Source organism: Pongo abelii, chromosome 19, assembly GCF_028885655.2.
Source record: "Pongo abelii isolate AG06213 chromosome 19, NHGRI_mPonAbe1-v2.0_pri, whole genome shotgun sequence".
NCBI lineage: Eukaryota > Metazoa > Chordata > Mammalia > Primates > Hominidae > Pongo > Pongo abelii.
Window position 1 is genome coordinate 52,089,020 of NC_072004.2, and position 13,353 is coordinate 52,102,372.

General features: G+C 38.8%; 1 protein-coding gene across 14 annotated transcripts in view; it reads left to right on the plus strand.

The window, feature by feature from the left end:
- ACACA (acetyl-CoA carboxylase alpha) overlaps positions 1-13,353 on the plus strand; it is a 335,341-nt gene that overhangs the window by 147,610 nt on the left and 174,378 nt on the right. For all 14 annotated transcript variants that reach the window (XM_024234623.3, XM_054536750.2, XM_054536755.2 and 11 more), the window contains 4 exons: positions 5,738-5,947; positions 10,078-10,248; positions 11,238-11,399; positions 11,745-11,908. In XM_024234623.3, the coding sequence (XP_024090391.1) occupies positions 5,738-5,947; positions 10,078-10,248; positions 11,238-11,399; positions 11,745-11,908 (707 nt within the window). The remainder of the gene's footprint in view (positions 1-5,737; positions 5,948-10,077; positions 10,249-11,237; positions 11,400-11,744; positions 11,909-13,353) is intronic.

Consider the following 13,353-nt stretch of genomic DNA (forward strand, 5'->3'; position numbering starts at 1 on the left):
TATAGGCTTTGTGTTAGAAGATTTTGCCCAACTGTAGGCTAATGTGTTTTAAGCACATTTGAGGTAGGCTAGACTAATCTATGGTGTTCATTAGGTTAGGTATATTAAATGCGATTTTGACTTAGAACATTTTCAACTTATGTTGTGTTTATTGGGACATAACCTTATTGTAAGTCAAAGAGCATCTGTACTAGATAAAGGAAATGATAAAGGTGTTGTCTTGGCCAGGCTTCGTGGCTTATGCCTATAATCCTAGCACTTTGGGAGTCTAAAGCGGGAGCATTGCTTGAAGCCAGAAATTTGAGATCAGTCTGGAATATAAAGTGAGACTCTATCTCTACAAAAAATTGTAAAATAAATAAATCAATAAATAAGGTATTGTTTTGCTACATTATCCTATTTTAAGTGTCAGAAATTGAATATTACCTTGGGTTTTTTTTTTTTTTTTACATTTTTTTCATTGAATTCTAATTTCATAGGTAGATCAGTGACTCAGAGGGCCTAGAGAAAAAGACTTTGCTCTTAGAAGCAAAAAGAAAAAAAAGGCATGTTAATTAATGTTAACTCTTACAGACATTTCAAAACTACTCATTACTTATGGAATCAAATAGTGGAAAAGTCTTAAAACACTAAGGGGAGGTTTTCTGTGAAAAAGTCCTTAAGTTTCAATACTAGTTGGCTGAATAAACCAATCATCCCATTGGGAACAAACTAGAAAAGCTGAACCAGATTTCTTTTTATATATATATTACATTTTACGGCATTAGAGACCATTCAAGACAGTGAAGAATTATGGAGCTAACCTATAGGAGAAGAAGGAAACCCAGAGATGTGAGCCTGACATACGAGGCTACTTTTCCCCTAGATATATCTTATAGTTCAAGAAGAAGCACCTGAAAGGCTGATAAGTTTTCAACAGTCTTAAAAGACTAAGAGGGCTTCCTGGGGAGCGGTGCCCTGGAAAACCTCCCACATTTTAGGTTAGGATCTTTAAGGACTGACTACATCATGGGAGAAAAGGTGAACTGGAAATAGACTAGCCCTCACAGGGACTAAATCTTGGCTTCAAAGCATTCAACCTCTGATTTAAGCAAGATGTTTTAGGATTGCTAGTGCTTCTAGACACCTGCAGGAAGCAAATGTAAATCCTTTCCAGAGAAAGATAACATCCAGAACTTAAAATTATTTCTATTAATTTTTCTTACAGCATATCAACCACTCAATTGAAAATAAGCATACAAAATTAGATGACTGAAAACCAAGAAGAACAAAACAGTAGAAACAGACCCCCAGAGGGTTTAGATACTGAGATTATCAGACAAGGACTTTAAAGTAATTCTGCTTAACATATTGAAGGAAATTAAAGGCAAGATTGAGAATTTTGGTAGAGAACTGGAAATCTTAAAGAAGAAACAAAAGTTCTAGAACTGAAAATGCAATAACTAAAATTAAGAAGTCAATATCAGTAGCTGGGCATGGTGGCTCATGCCTATTATCCCAGCACTTTGGGAGGCTGAGGCAGGTAGATCACTTGAAGTCAGGGGTTCAAGACCAGCCTGGCCAACATGATGAAACCCTGTCTCTACTAAAAATACAAAAATTAGCTGGGCCTGGTGGCACATGTCTGTAATCCCAGCTACTTGGGTGGCTGAGGCGGGAGAATCACTTGAACCCAGGAGGCAGAGGCTGCAGTGAGCTGAGATTGTGCCACTGCACTCCAGTCTGGGTGACAGAGCAAGACCCTGTCTTAAAAAAAAAAAAAAAAAAAAAAAAAAAGAAGAAGAAGAAGAAGTCAATATAGGAGTTTAAAATTATAGCATATTAGATGCAGTTGAGGAGAATCAGTAACTGACACTGGAGACTGAGATGGGAGAATCAGTAACTGACACTGGAGACTGAGATGGGAGAATCCCTTGAGCCCCGGAGTTTGAGGCTGCCTTGAGCTATGGTCATGCCACTGCATTCCAGCCTGGGTGACAAAACAAAAAAATCTAGAAAAAGATAAATAATTAATGACTGGTGAGTAGATCAGAAGGAAATTCAGACTGAAGCATGAAGAGAGACAAAAGGATGAAAAACATAGAGCAATGTGAGAAATTATTTGCAATGGTTTTGTAGTTGTTGTTCTTGCTGTCTTGGAGCGAGCCCTCAGACTACCATGTGAAGAGCCCATTCTAGCCTACTGGAGAAGGAGAGGTCACATGAGCAGAGATGAGTTGTCCCAGCTAAGGCCTCCTAGTCCTACTAGCTGACAGTTAGCAGCACCACATTTGAGACATGTAAATGAGACCATATTTGACCATCTAACCCCAGTTGAGCTGCCAGATGACTATAGCTGCATGAGTTACTCCAGGCAAGATCAGAACTGCCAGTTGTGTGCAGTTCAAAATGCTGATCCACACACTCATGAGCAAATAAAATAAAATGGTTGCTATACCAAGTCACTAAGATTTTGGTAGTTTGTTAGGTATCAATGGATAATTGACACAGAAATTGATACCTAACAGTATGATGTTGCCATAACAGAAAAGTAAAATGTAAGACATTGACTTTAAAACTGGGTCATAGGTGTAGGCTGGAAAATTGGTGAGAAGGATGTTAATGAAGACTGGAAGAATGATGAATTGTTAAGGGAGGCTGGAAAAGCAGTGTAGTAATTGTTACTGGAGTCTGGAAAAAAGATCCATGTTCTGTAATAATGGAACAATTGGCAAAAAATGTTATCTGAGGTAACTTGGAAGACAAATAATATATTTAATGAAGTCATGGATCTGGTTAAGGATCTCTCTACTAGTGTTTAAAGTATCTGTGGAGTGCTTCTAGTTGCTTATGCTAAGAAACTGTAAAAGAGAGGTAAGCTAAAGAAGATGTTTTGCTTTCAAGCAGAATTTACAGAATTTACAGAAATGTAAAGGACCCAGAACTTGTTGAAAGTAGAATTGTTTCTCATCCCGAGTCTCTCCAGCTGGCAAAAGATTTGCAAAGCAAAAAATGCCTCAGAGTGAAGACCAAGTCAAGAGTGCCTGTGACTTTAAGGCCTCAGAGATCTTTAAGGTAGTAGCTAATAAATTACCCTTTCAGCTAGAAAGATGCTTCTAAGTATATATATATATTTTTAACCCTTTCAGCTGGAAACATGCTTCTAACTATCTTTTTTTTTTTTTTCTTGAGAGGGAGTCTCACTCTGTCACCCAGGCTGGAGTGCAGTGGCGCGATCTCGGCTCACTGCAACCTCCACCTTCCAGGTTCAAGTGATTCTCCTGCCTCAGCCTCCCGAGTAGTTGGGATTACAGGTGCCCACCACAATGCCTGGCTAGTTTTTGTGTTTTGACTAGAGATGAGGTTTCACCATGTTTCTCAGGCTGGTCTCGAACTCCTGACATCAGATGATCCTCCCACCTTGGCCTCCCAAAGTGCTGGGATCACAGACATAAGCCACCATGCCTGGCCCTAAGTATCTTAAGGGTACTGTCTCACAGCATCCTGACATAAGCCACCATGCCTGGCCCTAAGTATCTTAAGGGTACTGTCTCACAGCATTCTGACGTGCCCAAAGTATAGAGAGGTCTATGCAGACATGAGTTGTGGATGTGTCTCTTTGGGTAGTGGTGAACTCCAATATGATTCATAGGAAACCCACAAAGTTGTCAAGAGACTTGTGTTGATGAATGCACCAAGGGACTGAAAGGGCCAGAAACAGTTCAAAATGAAAAGTGACCTCTGAGCTTTAAACTTTTTAATGGGCAGGAAGCAGACAGAAAGCTATTCAGTTGTAAACAGCTGTCATTTCAAATAAAAACAGAGATTTCTCAGAGAGTGGAGTCAGGAGCCCAGAGGGCAGAGCTAGGAGCAGGGGATGCCATGGATTAAGGACCCACTCCCAGGGAACCAAACTAGACCCTGAAAAACAAAACAAAACAAAACGAAAAGCATTCCTGACCCTGGAGTAAGGGAATCTGACAGCATTTACCTATCTGGATTTCAGAATTGCTATGGACCAATGATTACTATGTATCTCCTATTTCCTCCTCTTTGAACAGCAGTCTCATTTGCAGTTATCCTCTCCCAATATCATCATAAATATTGGGAGTGTTGGGGCAGATAACTTGTCTTTTTAGTTCCCAGGTCTTTGGATCAAGAGAAACTGTACCTGAGGAGTTGCACCCAAGGAACCTCATTTTCTTCTGGACATGACTCATGAGAAAATGGATGTCAAGCCCAATGCCATGACTGGATGAGACTTTGGGGGGTCTTGGGAGGGGGTGAGTCTATTTTGCATGTGGGAGGTATGTGAATTATTGTGGCCATAGGGTAGAGCATAGTAAGTTGTTTGCAAGAGATGGCCACAATAACTCCTCCCATTCCTGTATGTACACCCTTTGCAATGTGACTTTGCTGTTCCTCCCTTCCAGGGGTGGCATCTATTTTCCCTACCCCTTGAATCTTAGCTGGCTTTGTGGCTTGCTTAGACCATTAGAATGTGGCCAAAGTGGTGTGTAAATTCTAGAGCCTAGACCTCAAGAGGCCTTACAGCTTCTTCCCCTCTTGGAACACATCACTGAAGAAGCCTAGTCTAGCCTGCTGGAGGATGAGAAGCCACCTGCATTGGAGATGAACGATTCCAGCTGAGGCTCCCTAGACCTACCAGCCAGCAGTCAGCACAAATCAGCAGACATCAGAGTGAGACCATTCTACCCCACTCAAGCTACCAAATGATGATATGTATATAAGTGCAAGACCAGAAGAAGAGCTGCCCAGATGAGAACCACATCATAAAAGGTTGATGTTCTAAGCAAGCCACTGAGTTTTGAGATGACTTGCTACATGGCAAAACAGAGCAAAAAAGATACAGAGCATAAAAGACATACGGGTTATGTGAAATGGTCTAGCATCATGTACTTTAAGTCTCAGAGGAGAAGAGAAAGAGAATGGAGCAGAAGCAATATTTGAAGAAATGATGAAGCAGAAGCCATATTTGAAGAGAGAAAAGCTAAGAATTTCTTTGAACAGATAAAAGATACCAAGGACAGATTCAAAAAGCACTATGAGCCTCAAGCAGGACAAATACGAAGAACCACATCTATGCTTATCAGAGTAAATCTACCACTCTCCCGCCTATAAAAGACAGAAAGAGAGAAAATCTTAAACCAGCTGAGGAATAAAGATTACTTTCAAAAGAGTAACAATAAGATTGACAGTTGGCATCTCAGTAGAAACAGTGAAAACCAAAAATCATTGGGATTATTTAAAGTGCTGAGAAAAAGAATAGTTACCATTTTAGAATTCTGTCCCTAACAGTAATATTCTTCAAAACTAAAGATGAAAGTCCTTTGGCTGCAACAATACCATATATGATGTAATGTGAACCAGGAAAGTATCTTGTCTGGAACAAGTTGTACGTTTGGTTGTACAGAGTACAGGATGGCAGTATTTTGCCCTGTTGGATTTGTGTATGTGCCTATGTTTTCAAATATTTTGTTGTTTACCTTTGTGATGTACCAGATGTTCATATGTTTTCATATTTATCAATTAATATTGATTATGTAAGAATGCAGCATCTTAAAGATATTAAAGATGACAGCATGGACTGTATTTTATTCAGTTTTGTATTTCTGCTGATTAACATGGTTCCTGACACTTCTGGACATCTGCTTGTTGAAATCAAAGTAGCTTATCAAGATAGATAAAAAGTTTAAAATTTAAGAATTGGTTTTTTTTCCCCCCTTTTCTAATACAGGTTCAAGCTGAAGTTCCTGGATCTCCCATATTTGTGATGAGACTAGCCAAACAATCTCGTCATCTGGAGGTGCAGATCTTAGCGGACCAATATGGCAATGCTATCTCTTTGTTTGGTCGTGATTGCTCTGTACAACGCAGGCATCAGAAGATTATTGAAGAAGCACCTGCTACTATTGCTACTCCAGCAGTATTTGAACACATGGAACAGGTACATATATTAAAAGGCTTACTTTATGTTTTCTTACACAGAACATTTTTCATTCAGTTCATGTACCAATCTGAGAACAATGGGATTTTAAGCAATGATTCTGAATAATTAATAAAATTATGTCCTTTTCTTAGAGAAAAAAAATTCTACTGTTCTCCCACTAAGAGAATTGTCAAGGAACATGTCAAGCTCTAAAAGTAGTTAATGCTTTCTAAAAAAAATCAGTGTACCATTTCAGGATACAGGGATAAAGAAGAGAAATGTTTTGAAATTTTTAATCTTATGATTGATTTTTTTAAGAGGCTCATAATCAGGTAGTTTTATTTGCTGGGTTGAGTATCATCAAGTCTTCAGCTGAATTTAATCAACTCTATTATCTTTTTTGGAAAGTCCTCTAGATATCTTCAGAGTTCACACATTCTATCTTTTTGTATAGAAAATAGTTTCTCAAAGTCATGAACGATGCCTTCGGAATAACTATAGTTTAGAGGCCTGAACATGGTCTTTTCTGGAGTCCTAACCCAGTCTCTACATCAAAATATATTCTTCAAAATATATTTCATGTGTGTTAGAGGTCTATTTCCGATGTTGTGTATATATTAGAATGTACTCTTGAACTGCTGTAATAAAGATGCCTTCAAAATGCAGTGGCTTGGCCGGGCATGGTGGCTCTTGCCTGTAATCCTAGCATTTTGGGAGGCTAAGGCAGACAGATCACTTGAGCGCTGGAATTCGAGACCGGCCTGAGCAATATGGTGAAACCCTATCTCTACTAAAAATACAAAAATTAGCTGAGTGTCATGGCACACGTCTGTACTCTCAGCTGCTTGGGAGGCTGAGGTGGGAGGATCACTTGACACTGGGAGGTCAAAGCTGCAGTGAGCCTTGACCGTGCTATTGCACTCCAACCTGGGTGAGAGAGCAAGACTCCATCTCAAAACAAATAAATAAATAAGCAAAATACAGTGGCTTAAACAAGGTGTAAGTTTCTATTTCTCTTTCATCATAGTTCAGAGATGAGCTGTTACCAGAAACAGGTTTATTGCTCACCTGTTGCCTGTTTTTTAAATAAAATTTTGTTGGAACACAGTGATGCTTATTTATTTATGTGTTATTTATGGCTGCTTTATCACTACAATGGTAGAATTGAATAGTTGTGACAGAGGCTATATGGCCCACAAAATTGAAAATAATTACTATCTGGCTCTTTACCAAAAAAGTTTGCCAAACTTTGCTCTTGGACATTGTCATCTTCATGATTAAGCTAACTCACACAAGATTATGTTCACATTGTGGCCTGTGGGAGGAAGAGACAGGGGATGTGGAGGGCAAGCATATGGAAGCATGATCTTGAAGTCACATACATCACTTCTGCTCACATTCCACTGGACAAAATTCAGTTACACAATTATACCTAGCACAAAGGATGTTAGGAATTGTGGTCACTAACTGGGTGACCATGCGCTCAGCAAAAATTTGGATTTTATTCCTAAAATGATGAAGTAGAGAAAAGTCACTGGAGGGCATTTCATAATCTGTGCCTCAGTCTATTCCTCTGGCTACCCATTATCCCTTTATCCTTTTTCCTACTTTTAGAGCACACATAGCCTTTGTCCAAGGAAGACAGCCTGAAGCCCCATCCAGTTACTAGTAACTGGATGGGTTATTACTGGAGGTGATTCCGGATCTCTATATGATGTCTATTCCTCTCCATTAGATATGTATTGTGGCTTTTCATGGGCCAGTGACTCAAAATACAAGTTATTTACCTGGTATCATAACTCCCCTGCCTTCACCATATACCCAATATACAATGATGGAATAAGAACAGGATAACTCTCATTTGGAAAAATGAAAAATACATAGCAATCGTTGGTCCATAGCAGTTATCAAATCCTCCTTTTTAGGTAGGAACTGCAATGATTCCCTGCTATATAATAGAATACTACCTCAGTTAGACCTTCTGGCTGTCCCTGGTTCTGCTACTGCACACTCCAGAGAAGTGCAATAAGGGAGTAAATCCCTTGTTCATTGTCCTTCAAGACACCTAACATTGTTTTCTGGGAAGTTCTTCCTCATTCAGTTTTCTCTGTGAGTTGGGCTTTGGAGGCTATGCCTTCTTTGGCAGAACTTTCACAACCCACTTCCTGCTGGTGCAGGATTGAGGGCACAAATATCCCAATCATCAGTCGCAGGCTTTGGAAGGCCAGGTTTGTGGTTTGTTTAGAAATACAATTCCTTCAAATACTTACTAAGCTTCTGGGCTATTTGCTTGCAATCAGCTTTGGGTTGGATTAATCATACTCATAGATTTCTTCTAGGTATAGAAACTTTTCTTCTATTATTTACTGGCTTCTGTGCTTAGCCTCTCTTGCCTCGATTTGATATTGGCTGTCTTGGGGCCAGCTGAAACTAAAGCAGCATGTTTGATCTTTGACACTGAGTTGCTTCAGGGTGATAATCTCATTTTCTGTTTGGGGGGATACAAAAGAAGTTGGCTTTTTCGACACTCTGACCCTTTCAGACCATCTTTTTTAAGGTTTAGTTGGTCTGTGGTCAGTATTCCAAGTTATTGTAGGAAACAGTTTACCAAATGTTGTGTTATCCCAACAAAGAGGTTATCACCTTTCCAGCCTGCAGTATCTGTTTCTCTGCTACCCACTACCCTTTTGCTAAGCTAGCATCTCATATTTTAATATTTTTAAACAGCAACATTCTACCTGCACTTAATAATTCCTGTATCGATTAGGATACAGGTTAAACTGCTATAACAAAAAGGTCCAAAAAACACAGCGGACTCCCCCAAAAATAGAAGTTTATTTTTCTCTCCCATCCTAGTCTGAGGTGAGCTTTTCAGGGCTGGTGGAAGTGTTTTATTCCACGAGGCCATCTTGGGATTCAGGTTCATTCTTTCTTTTCTTTCTCTTTCTCTTTCTTTTCTTTTCTTTTCCTTTCTTTCTTTTCTTGCTGTTCTTAGTGTGTTCTCATTTGCATGATTGAAGCTGGCTTATACTATCATGACTATGTTCCAGTGAATAAGAAGGAAAAAGCCAGGAATAGAGAATGAGACATTTCCTTTTCAGAATATGACTTAGGGCCGGGTGCTGTGGCTCACGCCTATAATCCCAGCACTTTAGGAGGCTGAGGTGGGTGGATCACCTGAGATCAGGAGTTCGAGACCAGCCTGGCCAACATGACGAAAACCCATCTCTACTAAAGATACAAAAATTAGCCTGACATGGTGGCATGTGCCTGTGATCCTAGCTACTCAGGAGGCTGAGGTAGGAGAATCACTTGAACCTGAGAGGCGGAGGTTGCAGTGAGCCGAGATTGCGCCACTGTGCTCCATCCTGGGTGACAAAACGAGATTCCATCTCCATATATATATATCTATATATATATCTGTGACTTACGAGTTATGCATATCACTTACCAATGCTGATGTCCTGTTTGTCAAAACTTAGCCACTAACCAGGCCAGGCATAGTGGCTCACGCCTGTAATCCCAGCACTTTGGTAGTCCAAGGCGAGTAGATCACCTGAGGTCAGGAGTTTGAGACCAGGCTGGCCAACATGGGGAAACCCCATCTCTACTAAAAATACAAAAATTAGCCAGGCATCGTGGCACATGCCTGTAATCTCAGCTACTTGGGGGGCTGAGGCAGGAGAATCACTTGAACCCGGGAGGCAGAGTTTGCAGTGAGCCACGAGATTGTGCCACTGGACTCCAGCCCGGGAGACAGAGTGAGACTCTGTCTCCAAAAAAAAAAAAAAAAAAAAATCTATTCTCTAGCTAGTTAGCTATGTTTCTAGGAAGAAGAGGAGCATATTGGAAATACTGGAAACTGGACAAGAGTCTGTCCCCATGTTTTTTTGTCTGCATGCATTTATGTCTGATGGGGTGAGGTTGCTTTTGATGCAAAGTGAAAAATGCTCTTTTCTCCCGATTTTTCATTGAGTTTTTCATCCTTGTCCAGGGATATTGTATAATAATCAGAAATGTGCTCTCATGTGGCTAAAAGCTTTTGATGGCTCTTATACACACTGAACTGTTGAGTCAGTGAGAGGCTGTAGTGGTCTAGCAGTTGGATAAGGTGAGATACTTATGTTTGCTTATCTCTCTTCTTTTAGTGTGCGGTGAAACTTGCCAAAATGGTGGGTTATGTGAGTGCTGGGACTGTGGAATACCTGTACAGCCAGGATGGCAGCTTCTACTTTCTGGAGTTGAATCCTCGGCTGCAGGTAGAGCACCCTTGTACAGAGATGGTGGCTGATGTCAATCTCCCTGCAGCACAGCTCCAGGTGAGTCTCCCTGATCTGGGTTGCAGAGCCTAGAAAAGTCAGAGAGGCCTGAAAAATGAGTTTAACCAGTGTGTGACAAGAGAAAAGCACCTCCTATCTGAGTCACACCTAATGGTCGTTTCTCTTTCACGCTGTATGTGTTATGCATGTGTGGTTTGGTTTTCCTGATGTGGTATAGACATAGGAATGTTATTTTTTCTAGCCAGACACATCTGATGTAATGTGTCATGTTTTAGAAATAAATGTTAATAATGTATGCTTTATTCAATTATTTAGCTATAGTAAACTTCACAACTTTGTATTATAATTATTCCCTACTCATTTTTTTTTTTTTACTAGTGTTCTTTATTGAAATAATTCTGCATCAGAGATTAGTGGTTGAAGTTTTTCCTTACAAGAGTGTGGTAGCACACATATATTTTTATAATTTGTAAAGTGCTTGCTGTCAATATTATTGTCTTCTCTCAGCCCAGGAAACAAATATTATGGAAAGCGGTAATAGTTAATGATAAGGCTTGATATTATTTTTATCTAACATTATTTGCCCACATTGAGAACATCTTCTGGGTTCCTATTAAAGACTAAAGATTTACTTACTTCCTCCAGTGGTTTGTAGGGATGGAAGAGATAATTATGACACAATTAAGACTTTCTAGCTGTCTGTTTTTGGATGGCTAGTAACATTTACTCCTGTGTTGGATATTTTCATTCTTATTACGTGATGGAGAAATGACAATAGGGGAACTCGTGTCTGTTGCATTAGGAATGTGGGAACTTCTTTAGAAGTGGAGAATATTCTAACTACTTATATGTAGTGATATATTGTATTTCAAGCAACTTAGAGTTGATGATTGTAGAATACAGGTTATAAAAATAGAATGTTTTAGGGAGTGGCTCCAAAAATAAAAATATTTTAGGTTATCTGATAGCCTCTACACTTTAAGGGAAGTAACTGAAAAATTAAAGATGTGTGTTTTATTACCTTTCAGATTGCCATGGGGATTCCTCTATATAGAATCAAGGATATCCGTATGATGTACGGAGTATCTCCCTGGGGTGATTCTCCCATTGATTTTGAAGATTCTGCACACGTTCCTTGCCCAAGGGGCCATGTTATTGCTGCTCGGATCACTAGTGAAAATCCAGATGAGGTAACCCATCACTTAAAAGGTTTATACCTCCTTTTAATGAACTTTAATGTTAAGATAGTATCTGAGAGTATACTTCTGAAATATCTTGGGACTTCCTCTGGAGTGGGAAATATAGAGGTTTCTCAGAGCAGATAAGTAAATGGTCGTTGCTTCATTGGTTACTTAATCCCACTTAAGTCACTGTAGAGTCTTCAGTGGGTCTATGGCACTGGGTCTTGGCCTTTATCATTTTTGTGTGTCTTCTCTGCTTCTGTGTGTGATTAACACAGAACTTAAACAATGAATATATAAATCTTCTTTTCCTTCGAAACATAATATGGTCTCTCATTCTTTATTCTCTAACAGGGTTTTAAGCCCAGCTCAGGAACAGTTCAGGAACTAAATTTCCGTAGCAATAAGAATGTTTGGGGATATTTCAGTGTTGCCGCTGCAGGGGGACTTCATGAATTTGCTGATTCTCAGTTTGGTCACTGCTTTTCTTGGGGAGAAAACAGAGAGGAGGCAATTTCGTGAGTATAATAGCATTTGATTGCATTTTACAAAATAAATTTGTGCTAATCTTAAGTGAAGGTGTGAGCATGGGAATAGGAATCATCTGCTGTCAAAGTAATAATATGAACAACCTTTTTGAAGAAATTTTGAATATCTTTAATTGTACTTGCATTTGTGTTGTATTAAATTATGCAGTGCTTGGCAGATGTTTTTCTGTTTGTTGTTCTGAGCCTTTTGAAGTATTTTTCCTTTCAAATATTTTTGATAAATGTATAAAATTGATTGCTTTAAAGGTATCTTATTTTTCCACAGGAACAGTATTGTTATTGAGGGGAGGTAGATTCTTGGCCAAGAACTAGGTATCAAATAAATCATAGACTTTTATTTTATTTTTTTCTTGTGAGAAGACTTAAAATCTATTAGCAATTTTCAAGTACACAATCTATTGTTATGAGCCATAGTCACCATGATGTACTCTTATAGTTAATTAAAATAATAAAATTATACTGCTCATATTATGAAAAGGACATTGCTAATATAAGAGACCTTAGTGTGCTGTATATAACAGCTTATGCAAATATAACTGCTATATCATAAATGTTAGATAATATTCTATTAATCATAAACAATGAATATTAACAGCACTTTTGCTTGCCTAAAACATAGAGCTGAAGGAGGTAATTTTAACAGCTTAGATCTTTTGGAATATCTATCCAAAATTGAAACTTGAACTAGTTCTTTTCTGTTTTTTAATGGTTTATTGCCTTGTATCAAACATTTAATACCATTCCCTTTACCTTTGAACTGTACACGGAGTAGGTAATTAATAAGTGTTTATTAGTATTAATAAATAGCATTTGTTTATTAGTAATTTATTAATCCTAATATATGGTTGTTTGTGTTAATAAACACTTATTGATTAGTTTTATATTTTTATCAATTTCCTGAATTAATTAATTTTAAGAGGCAGAGTCTTGCTCTGTCACCCAGGCTGGAATGCAGTGGTGCCGTCATAGCTCACTGAAACCTCGACCTCCTGGGCTCAAGCAATCCTTTTGCCTCAGCCTCTTGAATTGCTGGGACTGCAGGTGTGCACCATCATGTCCAGCAAATTTTAAATTTTTTGTAGAGGTGGGGTCTCCCTTTGTTGCCCAGGCTAGTCTCAAACTCCTGGGCTCTAATAGCCCCACAAAGTGCTGGTATTATAGGCATGAGCCACTGCACCCAGCCTTGATTAATTGGTTTTTAATATTATTTTTAGAAGTAGGGAAATCTCATTATTTCTCTATTTTGTCCTTTACATTTCTTCTCATTCTTCAAAACTATAAGTGGAATTTTTCAAAATTAAAACACTGCTACCAGAAAAAAATATTGATATGAAGTTGCCTTATAAGCATATTCGCTGCCATATTATGCTCTGCAAAGTGAAAAAGGTTTACACTAGAGCTTGCAAATTGTTGGC